General features: G+C 39.4%; 1 protein-coding gene across 5 annotated transcripts in view; it reads right to left on the reverse strand.

The window, feature by feature from the left end:
* ILDR2 (immunoglobulin like domain containing receptor 2) overlaps nt 1–16,691 on the reverse strand; it is a 207,848-nt gene that overhangs the window by 101,149 nt on the left and 90,008 nt on the right. For all 5 annotated transcript variants that reach the window (XM_075854662.1, XM_075854660.1, XM_075854661.1 and 2 more), the window contains exons 2-3: nt 10,718–11,038; nt 3,269–3,388 (exon numbers count right to left, since the gene is read on the reverse strand). In XM_075854662.1, coding sequence (XP_075710777.1) covers nt 3,269–3,388; nt 10,718–11,038 — 441 coding nt within the window. The remainder of the gene's footprint in view (nt 1–3,268; nt 3,389–10,717; nt 11,039–16,691) is intronic.

The raw sequence follows: 16,691 nt of genomic DNA on the forward strand, positions 1-16,691 counted from the left end.
TGCAGCGCCACCACAGGAGAAATAAAGTATTACACAGTTCTCATTGAAAATATTGGGCTGTATTGAGTATTGTCAGACTTGTTGGGTTCTCCAAAACAAAAAACGTTCTTTGTAGCCGCCCTTCACTCTTGAAAGGGAAACCCTCCCCCTCTAGTAATTCATAATTCCCTAATAAGGTGTTTAAAATGGGTTTTCTAACCCAGACCACCCCTTTATTAGATATGACCTTCCCTGCAGAACATCTCCCCCTCTCCCCTGCCTTTTCTTTCCAGATTTCCAATTTTTTTTTTTCCTAATTTGATCCAGCGAAGGGGTAAATGTCACCATGTAGCATCTGTTTTTCCGTCTAATTAATTTGCGTCCAAATGTACAACGCTGCGTAGCCGTGATGATTCACTAACGTTGTCATCTCCCCGACCTTTCAGTGCTGGTATCCGGAGTGGAATGTATGTAATCCTTCAAAACAGATGATCGTCGCGTGTTTGCCTATGATTCGCGATTTGCATCAACTTTGTGTGACGTATCCGCACGAGGCGAAGGATGGAATGTGCGCCACTCAATAAGCGCGTCACGTGGGATCCCACAGAAGGCTGGAGATTGAGGGTGATAAGAATTCCATACAGAGGAAGCTGAAGAAAACAAAGGGCAGGATTAGTGAACGCTGGGTAAGGCCTGGTCAATGTGGAGCCCGGTACTGGCAGATGCCAAGCACTGGGGTCAGAGAAGGGGCCACATGACCCCCCGTTATCCATCTAAACAATGCTGTAGATCTCCGGTTGTAGGCAAATAAACCTTCACCATTGTATAATGAAAAGTTCTGCAATTTTTTTAATATACTTTGTTTCAATTCCTCATCATTTCCAAGATCTCTGCTTGCTGTCAGTGAATGGGATAATTATTTAAATCTGGGGCTTGAAATCCTTACAGACCTAATACTTATCAAAGCTACAAGATTGTATCCAATCTAGAGAAATCGTCACATCAGTTCAAGCTGTTTAGCTCACAGGGGATTGCCTAGACTTCATACAAGTGTAACAAACTCTCAGCTGTGAGAAGTATTACGTCTTTTCGGGTTTCGCTGTCTCTGGATGTAACCGGTTGTTTGGTGCTCCAGGAATGTCCTGACGTCAGGTTTCTGGGACAGGAAGTAGCTGACTGGCAGCTCCCAATGTCAGCCATATTAGCTCTTATGGAGCTTCCTTTTCTGTCACCGGGTCACACAAATTGTCATAACCCTCATGGGTATAACTTTTCTGTAATAATCCAAAAGTGTCATTTCTATACTCCGGTTCCCTATATTATATATATATATATACTTTAACGGTTCTCTGTAAAAACTAGTAGGGGACATCTAGAAGGGGGGCAAATACTTTTCGCACAATTTTATATACATAATAACCCAAGCACATCCGTATCACACTGTATGAATGATATAATTTTTACTCCTGTGCTTATTTAATCAAAAAAATTTATGGCTACGTATAAACTATCCTGCCCAATGCCAGGGGATCAATATCCAGGTGATTGCTCTCCGACCATATCCTGTATCTTCCGCCTAATAAATCCGTCTCTCAGAATTTTTCTGCAATTAAACCGCGTCGTTATGTCACCTGGGAGGGCGATGGGTTAATGACTACGTTAATCATTTGAGGAGAAGTTGCTACGGTCGCAGTTCTGTATCTAGATACCGAGCCGAGGATCCCGGATACGTCAAAAAGGCGGAATTATCGAACAGACGAAATATTCACAGCTGCGGTATATTCCCAAGTGGTGCAAATATTAATAATTGAATAGACCCTCAGTCCCCAGCTGCAGTAATGATGTCTTCCTAAATTAATCACATTTTAAACATTGCATTTAAGCAGAAATTATACCTCCAAGCCAAGCAGACCGAATTAACATTCATTTCTAAAGAAAACCCAATATCTCCGCGCTCCGCCTCCTCCGTCACTGATAAAAAGAAGCTCCAGTAAAAAAAAGACAGTTCTTAATGCAATTATTCATCAGGGAATCCAACGGACGTCATTAGGAATGGCTTTTGAAAGTGTGGGCTTGTTGTTGCCTAGCAACACGCACTGCAACAAGCAGGTGACTACTCTTGACCTCCATGCATCCCGTTATATTGCAAAAGTAGTGACACATATTGATAAGGTATCACTTGTACGTCCATCCCTCCCTTTTTTTTTTCTCAAGAATTCAGTCCCTAGTTCTATGCAGAGGAGTTTTTAATGAGCGCTACGCCGAAATATGGCAGATGGGGCAATCAGGACCATCAAGAGGGATGAGTTTTTGTTGCAGCTCTTGGAAGATACTGATTCTCCTTGAGGAGATCCAGCTGGTAGGAGGTCATAAGGGCAATGCTCCCTGGGAAAAAAGTATGCAAAATAGCTCTCCTCCAGAAGGAAGAAACCTTCTCTCTAGTGCCACCTATAGGTGACTACCCTGAGAGTCAATATCCGACCCTTAAAACATGACTCGGGTCGTTTTTTCTGACAACTCTTCTACCGAGCTTCTACTGAGATGGCCGAAGACAGACTTAAAGGGGTATTCCCATCTTAGTTATTTATGGCATAACCAAATGTGTAACAAGTCCTGATATCCTCCATATGCTTCAATAGAGAGGTGGCCAAGGCCCACCAATACAGTCTATGGGGGTCACGGAAAGAGACATTTTTTTTAATCTAATGTTCCGTGCTGATTCATTTCATAATATATGTTTATACCAGTCGCAGCTTCATTTTTCTGATACACAGCTCCAAATCCCCTGCATAGACATAGAGTTAAATGCTAATATTCTGCCTACCTGTAGCCACCACTAGGGGGAGCTCACTCACGTATACAGAGTGTTACAGATCCCACTGAGCTCCCCCTAGTGGTGACTACAGGCGGACAGAATGTAACTCCATAGCTGTGAGAAGGGTAATAGGGGATTTGGAGCTGTGTATCAGAAAAATGGAGCTCCGACCCCTATAAAGATATATTATGAAATTAACCAGCACAGAATTGTGGACCAAAAAATGAAATCATTTTTTTTAAGTTATCCCATTGAAGTCATCCTCAACCTAAATGGCTGATAACAGGGAACAATACCTTTGATTTTATTACACCAGAAATGTAAATAAGTTGCAGCCTTTCACAGTGCCCTTTGAGGCCTCAGCCGTAACATTTGCTGGGTCCCGAAAACATATCCTCAATGAACCCCCTCCGGTCACAATTGTATAACGGATTCCTACTCCCATCTGTATATAAGCCTTGGTTTAGTACTCACCCATTACAAGGACTTCTACACGATCCTCATTTTTGCCTTCAAGATCATCGGAGACGGCCACAAGGCAGTAATAGAGGCCGCTGTCGCCCCACTGCACGGTGCCAAACTCAAGATCCGCATCTAGAACCAACAAGACCAGCAGAGTTACAGAGGGAAGGGAGAGTTCACTGATAAACATTTAGGAGACGGGTTCTCCGGTTTTAAGTAAATAATATAAAGTTCTGCATTTTTCTACTATACTTCACCATTTCAAGATATCTGCTTGCGATCAGCGGTTGGAAACATTCTCGTTTACATTCAGAAGCTGATTATTCCTGCTGCTCACACAGCTGCAGTTTGTTACAATGTGTCAGTACAGGCAAAAGCTATCAACTGGAGTCTAGGACATGAGAGATACCTAAGCTGCGGCTGAATTTAGTTTTCAGGGGATTGTCTCAACAGAGACATAAATTGAGAGCCCCTAGCCTATAGCAACCAGACACCAAAAATCTCGCTTCCTGCAGTCACCACTAGGGGGAGCTTAAGAACTTATTGCACACTGTGTTTATTTTTTTTGTTTAATGTAGTACGCTCCAAAGCTCCCCCTAGTGGTGGCCACAGGTAGGCAAGGTCAGTTCTGTGAGACAGTTTTGACACATTGGCCCACATTTGCTAAGGCTGAAGTATTATATGCCAGTCTAAGTAAAGGTGGTAGGTGAAGTGGTTTGCAACAAATTTATTATTTTTTATTATTATTTTTATTATTTATTAGTATTATTATTAAAAAATTAGGCACATTTTGAACTCAAACATAAAATCTATGATTGCTATGTGCTGGTATAGATCTGCGCAAAAATTGGTGCAATTTTCACCTAGTTTACTTTAAAGAGGAGCTGTCGATTATCCTGAAATGTTTTTTTTTATATATATATATAATAAATACTTCTATTCCCCATGAAAATACAATTCCGCAGCATCTTTTCTTAGAATTTTGCATTGTGCCGTTCCTCTGTTATTCCTCCTGGAAATGTTTATTTCAATTTGCAACTGGCCCTTACCATTATTCTTTTCAATAGTGTATGCTCCCAGACAGTGTGCTAGTATCAGCTCTGAAAGTGTAAGGAAATAGCCGCAACTAGTTGTCAATTTACTTTACATATTCATTTCCAGGAGGAATAATGTAGGAATGGCACAACACAGACGTCTAAGAAAATAAGTTTCTGGATTGACATTTCAAGGGGAATACACCTATTTACTGAAACAGATGTCAGAATAGGTGTTCTTTAATAAATGTGGCCTAAACAACAGCTCCTTCTCACGGTCTTCAAGATCTCTGCTTGCGGTCATCCATTGTTTACTTCAGTGCATAATAATATGTCTTATGATACGGACACACAGGTGCACAGAGCTCTGTCTTGTACCAACACATGACCAGGACTGATTTTTATCTAAAGAAATGAAGCAATGAAGGGTCCTATTCAATGTCAGCAAGCAGAGTTCCTGAAAATGGTGAAGAATTGAAACACAAAGTATATTAGAAAATTGTACCACTCTTCGTTATACACTAATTAATCTTTATTTACAGAAAATTAGAAACCCACTATAACAGCATTTCGCTTTTTGACACGAGGCTTGCACAACCCTATCTATAATAATAGCAGGACGTGAAATGCGCATTCGCACCTCATTCTGCCGCATCCTATAAAACGTTTATATTTTAATTAACAATCCCAATACAATAAAGCGAATCAGCGAAGCGAAAAATGCAAATAATAACGATCATGAGCTCGTAAGAGTAATGGCGGCAATAAACTGACCTGCAGACATTGCGCTGAGCGACATAATATCCCACCACTGTGCCCGGCTCTGCACCCGTAACTCATGGAGCTAGGGTATGATCACACGCTTAGCAAAAACGTCTGAAAATATGGCGCTGTTCTCAAGGGAAAACCACTCCTGATTTTCAGACGTTTTTTTAAGCCACTCGCGATTTTCGTTGCGTTTTTTACGGACGTTTTTGGAGCTGTTTTTCTATAGAGTCTATGAAAAACAGCTCAAGAAGTGACCTTCTTTTTCGCTGGCATTTTTTTGCGAGGCCGTTTTTCAAAACGGGCGCGTAAAAAAACGGCCCGTCGGAACAGAACGCCGTTTTTCCCATTGCAATCAATGGGCAGATGTTTGGAGGCGTTCTGCGTCCGATTTTTCGGCCCGAAAAACAGCCGAAAATAGGCCGTGCGAACACACCCTTAGGATATCCTTAAAGGGGTCTACTCATCACAGACATCGCCTTTCAGAGCGGGTCCGGCTCCCGCCACCCTTAGGCCTTATTTACACGAGCGTGGCGCATCTCGGACATGGAAAAACTGCAGTTTTTCACGTCCGAGGTGCACCCGTGCACTGCGCTGCGGGACGCGATGTTTCGCATCCCCCATAGATGAGAGTCTATGGAGGGATGCGTGATGCATGAAAAGATAGGACATGTCTTATTTTCTCACGGACCTTTCACGCGCTCCATTGAAAAACAACGGCTGTGTGAACGGCCAAATTGAATTACAAAGGTCCGTGGGACGCCCGCTGTTTCAACGGCCGTCACACGGACGTTTACCACGCTCGTGTAAATAAGGCCTTAATGAATAGCTGATTTTACCGGGGGAAGCTGCCGCCATGTTAGGGTAATGTAAAGGATCTGCCAGGCACAACTTCTGTGTCGACGCCCATAGGTAATCAGTCTGCACCTGCTTCTATGTCTGTGAGACTGACTCCATCTTCCACCACTCAGGCTGGCAGGCTTAGGAGTGGGAGAGCCTATCACAGCCTGGTCAGACGGAGCTAGCTCCCGCCCTCTGTCTATTTATACCTGCCTTTCCTGTTCCTCCTTTGCTTGTGATTCTTCTCTGTTGGTTTCCTGGCCCTGCTGCAGCTTCTTGAACTACTGATCCTCTGCTTGTATTTGACCTTGGCTTTACTGACCATTCTTCTGCTCTGCGTTTTTGCACCTCGCTCATCTCCTGGTTTGACTCGGCTCGTTTACTTCTCTTGTTGCTCACGGTGTCCCCGTGGGCAACTTCCCCATTTCCCTGGCTTCTTTGTACCCTTGTCTGTTTGTCTGTCGTGCACCTATTGAGTGTAGGGACCGTCGCCCAGTTGTACCCCGTCGCCTAGGGCGGGTCGTTGCAAGTAGGCAGGGACTGAGTGGCGGGTAGATTAGGGCTCACTTGTCTGTTTCCCTACCCCCATCATTACAGGTATGTTCACATGCTTAACAAAAAACGGCCGAAAAATCGGAAGCAGAACGCCTCCAAACATCTGCCCATTTCAATGGGAAAAATGGCGTTCTGTTCCGACGAGCCGGTGTCACACGGCCGTTTTGAAAAACGGGCGCGTAAAAAAAACAGCCGCGAAAAAGAAGTGCATGTTACTTCTGTAGCCATTTTGGAACCGTTTTTCATAGACTCTATAGAAAAACAGCTCCAAAAACGGCCGTAAAAAACAGCTCCATATTTTCAGACGTTTTTGAGTTTGCGTGTGAACATAGCCTTACATTCACCTTGTCAAAGGGGCGTGTCCCTACAGTCTCGCTCTTTCAGCATTGATTGGACATTCAGTCAGTCTGTGTAGGGACACTCCCCCAACTGGAAACCCCCAGTTGTCAATTTATTAATACATTTCTAGGAGGAATAACAGAGGAACGGCACAACGTAGAGTTCTACGAAAAGATGCTCCAGAATTGTTATTAAAAAAAAGCATAAAAATGTTTTAAGACTATGAAAACCTATGATGTCATTTTTTCGTAATGTTTGTATTCCCTGACACTTTTACTGGAATACTTTTATTAAAAATGTTGCTTCGTTTGTGTTCTGCAGCTTCTATGTATCACTGTACATAGAAGCTGCAGAACGACATTGTCAGACAAATCTGTCAGTGAGCTGGACTGACGGATCGGCTGACCGGTCCTGTGTGTCTCTGACACGTCATGTAACCCTTAGGGTATTAAAAACGTCTGAAAATACAGATCTGTTTTCAATGGAAAACAGCGCCTGATTTTCAGACGTTTTTTAAGCCACTCGCGTATTTCGCGGCGTTTTTAACAGCCGTTTTTGGAGCTGTTTTTCTATAGAGTCTATGAAAAATGGCTCCAAAAACGGCTGAAGAAGTGATATGTACTTATTTTTCGCGTCTGTTTTTTTACACGGCCGTCGGGACAGAACGCCGTTTTTCCCTTTGAAATCAATTGGCAGATCTTTGTTGGCGTTCTGCTTCCGATTTTTCAGCCGTTTTTCGTGACGTTTACTGCCCGAAAAACGGCTGAAAACACTTTGTGTGAACGTACCCTAAAGGGGCCTAACACTGATAAAGTCTAAGTTGACCACTGACGAATTGGGCTGATGATGTCGTTCTGCAGCTTCTATGTACAGTGATACATAGAAGCTGCAGTACAGAAACGCATGCAGAATTGTTAATAAAACTATATTAGAAAAATGCTTTGTATTACAAAATACACACATTACATTAAAACCCCAAACATTGGCACCCAAGATTTGCATACCTTTAAGGACTAAATCAGCTCTGCTACATTGGAATCTAATACTACAGTAACCGATGTAGTAAAGCCTAGGACTAGTTGTGCAGTGATTCATCCTCTACTTGCACATCAATGTATAACATGCCAAATGTGGGGGAACTGTAATGGTGGACTATGGATGTAGCAGTGCTGAGCTGGTCCGATGTGTCTGTCATGGTATCAGGGTGTGTACCCAGTAGTTCCCTATTAACCTGTTACATTATATCAATTCGGAGTTACCCCACTGTACAAAAAAACATGACTAAAGAGTATAATGACTGCATCAGCTCTGCTACATCTGTACCTATCTAATACTACAATAATAAATATGCCAAAGCCTAAGCCTAGTTATTGGTTGACACCCAGCCCGCTCCATGAGATGCGGGTGTCCGCTGTGTGTTACAACCGACATGTCACTGCAGCGCGCAGGATCGTAGATAACTACAAACCCGCACGTTTAACCCCTTAGATGCCGCTGTCAATAGCGAGCGTGGTATCTTAGCCGTCCGAAAAAGGGGGACTGCCCATCGCTCCCCACCCTAATGAAGGCCCCCAGGTTTGCCATCTTTCTGCTGCTATTAAGGGCTTAATACATTAGTATTGCAGTATATCATACAAGTGATCTAACGATCGCTGGTTCAAGTCCCCGAGGGGGACTAAAAGAAATGTTAAAATATAGTTAAATAAAAAAAAATATTAAAAGTAAAAAAAGAAACAACATTTTACTCCAAAAACAATGTAAAAAAACTAAAAAATGAACATAACGAGAATCACCACATCCGTAAAAAGTCTGAACTATTACAAAATATTGTTATTTACCCGCACCGTGAACGCAGTAAAAAAAAAAAATATAAAAATGCCAGAATCACAGTTTTTTAGTCACTTGATCTCCCCCAAAAAAATGAAATAATAAGTGATAAAAAGATCGCATGCAATAAAAATTACAGCTCGCCCCGCAAAGCCCCCGCATCGCTCAATCGACGGAAAGATAAAAAAGTTATGGCTCTCAGAATATGGCGACGCAAAATACATTTTATTTTTACCAATAAATATTATTATTTTTTTTTGTTAAAGTAGTAAAACATAAAAAAAACAATATACATTTTGTATCGCCGTAATCCTATTAACCCGTAGAACAAAATTCATATATATATGGTACAATAAATACAATAAATGGTGCTGTGAAAAAATGAACCTCGAAAAAATGAAGCCCTCATACAGCGATATAAATGGAAAAACATTGTGGCTTTTAGAAGGTGAGGAGGAAAAAACTAAAATAAAAAAATGAAAACATTTCTGCAGCGAGAAATGGTTAAGAAACAGATAAAACTCATTTTAGGAGAAACTGTTCAGAATGAGAATGTGTTAAATATTCCGCTCTGCCGCGTGTGCCAAGCAGGTTGTTATCTGGCAGGGTTACAGCGAGGGTCAGGGCCGGAGACGGGTACATTACTTACCAAAAAGTGGTTACAAGTTACTACAAAAAAAAATCAATACAAATAAAACATGAAATAAAAATATTGCAAATACGTATCTGAAGGTCGGTGATTCTACAATAGTGCGACGGTATATGTTATATCTGGGGGGATACATGGAATAGAGAGCGTCTTGTATCAGGCATCAAAGTGGGGGCCCCCCATTCAGAGCATGAAGAACCCAGTGCCTGTTTTGCCCCATAAAGGGGTAAGTCTTGAGCTATTTCTACAGTCCACACACCCTTAAAGTGAATCTCCACTTTTTATTATCATGAAAATGTTCTGTGCGGATTCATTTCTTATTATATATTTATAACAGTCAGAGCTCCATTTTTCTTATACAGAGCTGCAAATCTCCTGCATAGACGTAGAGGGACATGGGTGGGAAACATCCGGCCCGCGAGATCATTTTGTCTGTCTCGATCTCACTAAGACCGCGCTGCCTCCGCACCAATTGCTACGAGGCTCCATCTGCCCTACTCACTCACTTTTAGGAGCAGGAGGATGGCGGGCGGAGCCAAGCATGGCGGCGATCTGAGTGACGTCGGTGCGTGCCGGCCAGAGAGTGGACCAGTCTGGTCACCTGACCTCACGTCAGCGTAACTCGCATGCTTCGCTGCTTCCGTAACTGACATTCAATACTTTGGGAGTTACGGAAACAGCACAGCAGAGCGAGCTACGCTGTTTTCTTCTTCATGTTCGGAAATCAGCCGGAACACAGAGAGGTAGAACTGGGAATAGGGGGCCCCGTTCTAGAGATAGGTGCGGTTCCCAGAGGTGGGACCTGCATCTATCTGACATTTATGACATATCCTGTGGATATGTCATAAATGTCCCTTATGGGAAAACCCCTTTAAGTAAGCAAGTCGAAATAACTTACTGCTGCGAGTTCTTATCAAAACTTACTATTGCGAAGAGTCGACTGCTCCAGACTGACCGACGCAACATCATCAATACCGGCGAACATCACACGCCGCACCAAAGAGAAGCAGTTCCAGCCATCATATTAGGGGTGAGTTACTTAAATGTTTGACCAAATATAGCAGGCTCATTTTTAACTTGATAATTTTGGATGGCCCGCAAATGATTTTATAAATATCCAAATGTCCCTTGGCAGAAAAAATGTTCCCCACCCCTAAGTTACATGATAAAATTCTTTCTACCTGCAGCCACCACTAGAGGGAGCTTATGAGTTCACTGTATAGGACGTCTGCTCTGAACTCAATAATAATACAGTCCGCAGTGAGCTCCCCCCAGTGGTTGCTGCAGGAAGACAGAATTTTATCATGTAACTAAGTCTATGCAGAGGATTTGGAGAACTGTATGAGAAATACAGAGGCTTTGACCGATATAAAGATATTTTAAGAAATTAATCAGAACCGAATATTGGACCTAAAAACGACATGGCTCCTTAAAATCGTTATAATATATTACCGTTAACGATGGTGACGTCCCTTCCCTTGTAGAAGTCTCCCAGGGTCACGCTGCCTCCTAGTTTAGAGGCTACAGGTCGCACCGTCCTGCTGCCATCGGCACAGTCCAGATACTGGTTGCCCCCCATGTTACTTTTGCTGGGAGCTTTTCCGATGCCCAAAGCCTCATCTGTACGGTCCTGGCAAAAAGATTTGTATTTCCACTGGACCAGGACTGGTTGGGACGAGGTGGTGGAGTAGTGGCATCGCAACAAGGTGGACTGGAACAGCATAACTAATTTCTTGTGGTCAGGCATCTTCACTTGTACCGCGTGGGACAGTCCTGAAAAATAATAATAATAATAGGTCAATGACTTAAATCAACGATGCACCCTGATTACCAGTTTACAATGCAGTGAGTATTCTAGTGCCAAGTATACAATTCACAGAACCTTTTGGTGACTTTTTTTATTTTACAATACACTATTGGACACTATTATTTTTTAATATACTCCAGTAGCTTTTTCGTATTTAAGAAGACCTTAAAATGGCTAATATACAATGCAGGAGAATGAGGATTATTATAGATATAAAGAGCACTCAAGGGAAAACTTTACCATATATACAGCATTCTATCTGCAGAACAGAAATCACCACGTAGACTAATATACAATGCAAAGAGCACTCCGACATCTCATTTACCATATATACAGCAATCTATCTCCAATAAACCAATAGAAATAGAAACACCACAACGACGTCAAGATTTCAAATTCTCTTTATTATATAAGATTTCTACTATCATCATTATCGCCCCCTGCTGAGCTGAAACAAGCTGTACAAGAATATAACTACTATAATACTGCCCCCTATATACAAGAATATAACTACTATAATACTGCTCCTATATACAAGAATATAACTACTATAATACTGCCCCTATATACAAGAATATAACTACTATAATACTGCCCCTATATACAAGAATATAACTACTATAATACTGCCTCCTATAGACAAGAATATAACTACTATAATACTGCCCCTATATACAAGAATATAACTACTATAATACTGCCCCTATATACAAGAATATAACTACTATAATACTGCCCCCTATATACAAGAATATAACTACTATAATACTGCCCCCTATATACAAGAATATAACTACTATAATACTGCCCCCTATATACAAGAATATAACTACTATAATACTGCTCCCTATATACAAGAATATAACTACTATAATACTGCCCCCTATATACAAGAATATAACTACTATAATACTGCTCCTATATACAAGAATATAACTACTATAATACTGCCCCTATATACAAGAATATAACTACTATAATACTACTCCTATATACAAGAATATAAATACTATAATACTGCCCCCTATATACAAGAATATAACTACTATAATACTGCCCCCTATATACAAGAATATAACTACTATAATACTGCCCCCTATATACAAGAATATAACTACTATAATACTGCCCCCTATATACAAGAATATAACTACTATAATACTGCCCCCTATATACAAGAATATAACTACTATAATACTGCCCCCTATATACAAGAATATAACTACTATAATACTGCTCCCTATATACAAGAATATAACTACTATAATACTGTCCCCTATATACAAGAATATAACTACTATAATACTGCTTCTATATACAAGAATATAACTACTATAATACTGCTTCTATATACAAGAATATAACTACTATAATACTGGCCCTATATACAAGAATATAACTACTATAATACTGCCCCTATATACAAGAATATAACTACTATAATACTGGCCCTATATACAAGAATATAACTACTATAATACTGCCCCCTATATACAAGAATATAACTACTATAATACTGCCCCTATATACAAGAATATAACTACTATAATACTGCTCCTATATACAAGAATATAACTAATATAATACTGCCCCTATATACAAGAATATAACTACTATAATACTACTCCTATATACAAGAATATAAATACTATAATACTGCCCCTATATACAAGAATATAAATACTATAATACTGCCCCTATATACAAGAATATAACTACTATAATACTGCCCCCTATATACAAGAATATAACTACTATAATACTGCCCCCTATAGACAAGAATATAACTACTATAATACTGCCCCCTATATACAAGAATATAACTACTATAATACTGCCCCCTATATACAAGAATATAACTACTATAATACTGCCCCCTATATACAAGAATATAACTACTATAATACTGCCCCCTATATACAAGAATATAACTACTATAATACTGCTCCCTATATACAAGAATATAACTACTATAATACTGTCCCCTATATACAAGAATATAACTACTATAATACTGCTTCTATATACAAGAATATAACTACTATAATACTGGCCCTATATACAAGAATATAACTACTATAATACTGCCCCCTATATACAAGAATATAACTACTATAATACTGCCCCTATATACAAGAATATAACTACTATAATACTTCTCCTATATACAAGAATATAACTACTATAATACTGCCCCCTATATACAAGAATATAACTACTATAATACTGCCCCCTATGTACAAGAATATAATTACTATAATATTGCCCCTATATACAAGAATATAACTACTATAATACTGCCCCTATATACAAGAATATAACTACTATAATACTGCCCCTATATACAAGAATAAAACTACTGTAATACTGCCCCCTATATACAGGAATATAACTACTATAATACTGGTCCCTATGTACAAGAATATAACTACTATAATACTGTCCATATATACAAGAATATAACTACTATAATATTGCCTCCTATATACAAGAATATGACTTCTATAATAGTGCCCCCTATGTACAAGAATATAACTACTATAATACTGACCCCTATATACAAGAATATAACTACTATAATACTGCCTCCTATATACAGGAATATAACTACTATAAAACTGCCCCTATATACAAGAATATAACTACTATAATACTGCCCCTATGTACAAGAATATAACTACCATAATACTGCCCCCTATATACAGGAATATAACTACTATAATACTGCCCCCTATATACAAGAATATAACTACTATAATACTGCCCCCTATATACAAGAATATAACTACTATAATACTGCCCCCTATATACAAAAATATAACTACTATAATACTGCCCCCTATATACAAGAATATAACTACTATAATACTGCCCCTATGTACAAGAATATAACTACTATAATACTGCCCCCTATATACAAGAATATAACTACTATAATACTGCTCCTATATACAAGAATATAACTACTATAATACTGCCCCTATATACAAGAATATAACTACTATAATACTGCCCCTGTATACAAGAATATAACTACTATAAAACTGCTCCTATATACAAGAATATAGCTACTATAATACTGCCCCTATATTCAAGAATATAACTACTATAATACTGCCCCTATGTACAAGAATATAACTACTATAATACTGCCTCCTATATACAAGAATATAACTGCTATAATACTGCCCCTATAAACAAGAATATAAATACTATAATACTGCCCCTATAAACAAGAATATAACTACTACAATACTGCCTCCTATATACAAGAATATAACTACTATAATACTGCCCCCTATATATAAGAATATAACTACTATAATACTCCCCTATGTACAAGAATATAACTACCATAATACTGTTCCCATATACAAGAATATAACTACTATAATACTGCCCCTATAAACAAGAATATAACTACTATAATACTGCCCCCTATGTACAAAAATATAACTACTATAATACTGCCCCCTATATACAAGAATATAACTACTATAATACTGCCCCCAATATACAAGAATATAACCACTATAATACTGACCCTATATACAAGAATATAACTACTATAATACTGCCCCTATATACAAGAATATAACTACTATAATACTGACCCTATATACAAGAATATAACTACTATAATACTGCCCCTATATACAAGAATATAACTACTATAACACTGCCCCCTATATATAAGAATATAACTACTATAATACTGCCCCTATGTACAAGAATATAACTACCATAATACTGTTCCCTATATACAATATAATTACTATAATAATGCCCCCTATATACAAGAATATAACTACTATAATACTGCCTCCTTAATACAAGAATATAACTACTATAATACTGCCCCTATATACAAGAATATAACTACTATAACACTGCCCCCTATATATAAGAATATAACTACTATAATACTGCCCCTATATACAAGAATATAACTACTATAATACTGCCCCTATGTACAAGAATATAACTACCATAATACTGTTCCCTATATACAATATAACTACTATAATAATGCCCCCTATATACAAGAATATAACTACTATAAAACTGCCTCCTTAAGGGCATGACCACACATGGCGGATTTCCTCCGCAACTGTCCGCATCAATGCCGCACAGAATCTGCGTTGCAGATTCTGCAGCGGATCTGCACAAAATGTGCAGAAAATTGATGCGGACTGGCCGCTGCGGACTGCAGGAAAAGTGCTTCCCTTCTCCCTATTCAGTGCAGGATAGAGAGAAGGGACAGCACTTTCCCTAGTGAAAGTAAAAGAAATTCATACTTACCGGCCGTTGTCTTGGTGACGCGTCCCTCCTTCGGCATCCAGCCCGACCTCCCTGGATGACGCGCCAGTCCATGTGACCGCTGCAGCCTGTGCTTGGCCTGTGATTGGCTGCAGCCGTCACTTCCACTGAAACGTCATCCTGGGAGGCCGGACTGGAGACAGAAACAGGGAGTTCTCGGTAAGTATGAACTTATATGTTTTTTTACAGATACATGTATATTGGGATCGGTAGTCACTGTCCCGGGTGCAGAAACAGTTACTGCCGATCGCTTAACTCTTTCAGCACCCTGGACAGTGACTATTTACAGACGTCTCCTAGCAACGCTCCCGTCATTACGGGAGCCCCATTGACTTCCTCAGTCTGGCTGTAGACCTAGAAATACATAGGTCCAGCCAGAATGAAGAAATGTCATGGTAGTAAAAACAATACGCTCCGCAGCACACATAAGATCTGCGGACTTCATTGCGGAATTTTGACTCTCCATTGAAGTCAATGGAGAAATTCCGCCATGAGTCCGCAACCAGTCCGCCACTGCTCCGCAACAGACAGAGCATGCTGCGGACACCAAATTCCGCTCCGCAGCCTATGCTCCGCAGCGGAATTGTACGCATCGTGTAAACGAACACTGCTAAATTAAAGTGAAAGTCAATGGAGAAACGGCTCCGCTGCGGATTAACGCTGCGGAGTGTCCGCAGCGGAATTTAAGTGAAATTCCGCTATGTGTGAACCCGCCCTTATACAAGAATATAACTACTATAATACTGCCCCCTATATACAAGAATATAACTACTATAATACTGCCCCCTATATACAAGAATATAACTACTATAATACTGCCCCTATATACAAGAATATAACTACTATAATACTGCCCCTATATACAAGAATAAAACTACTATAATACTGCCCCTATATACAAGAATATAACTACTATAATACTGCCCCCTATATACAAGAATATAACTACTATAATACTGCTCCTATATACAAGAATATAACTACTATAATACTGCCCCCAATATACAAGAATATAACTACTATAATACTGCCCCCTATATACAAGACTATAACTACTATAATACTGCTCCTATATACAAGAATATAACTACTATAATACTGCCCCCTATATACAAGAATATAACTACTATAATACTTCCCCCTATATACAAGAATATAACTACTATAATACTACCCCTATATACAAGAATATAACTACTATAATACTGCCTCCTATATACAAGAATATAATGACTATAATACTCCCCCTATATACAAGAATATAACTACTATAATACTGCCCCTATATAGAAGAATATA

The sequence above is a fragment of the Rhinoderma darwinii genome, chromosome 2 (assembly GCF_050947455.1).
Source record: "Rhinoderma darwinii isolate aRhiDar2 chromosome 2, aRhiDar2.hap1, whole genome shotgun sequence".
NCBI lineage: Eukaryota > Metazoa > Chordata > Amphibia > Anura > Rhinodermatidae > Rhinoderma > Rhinoderma darwinii.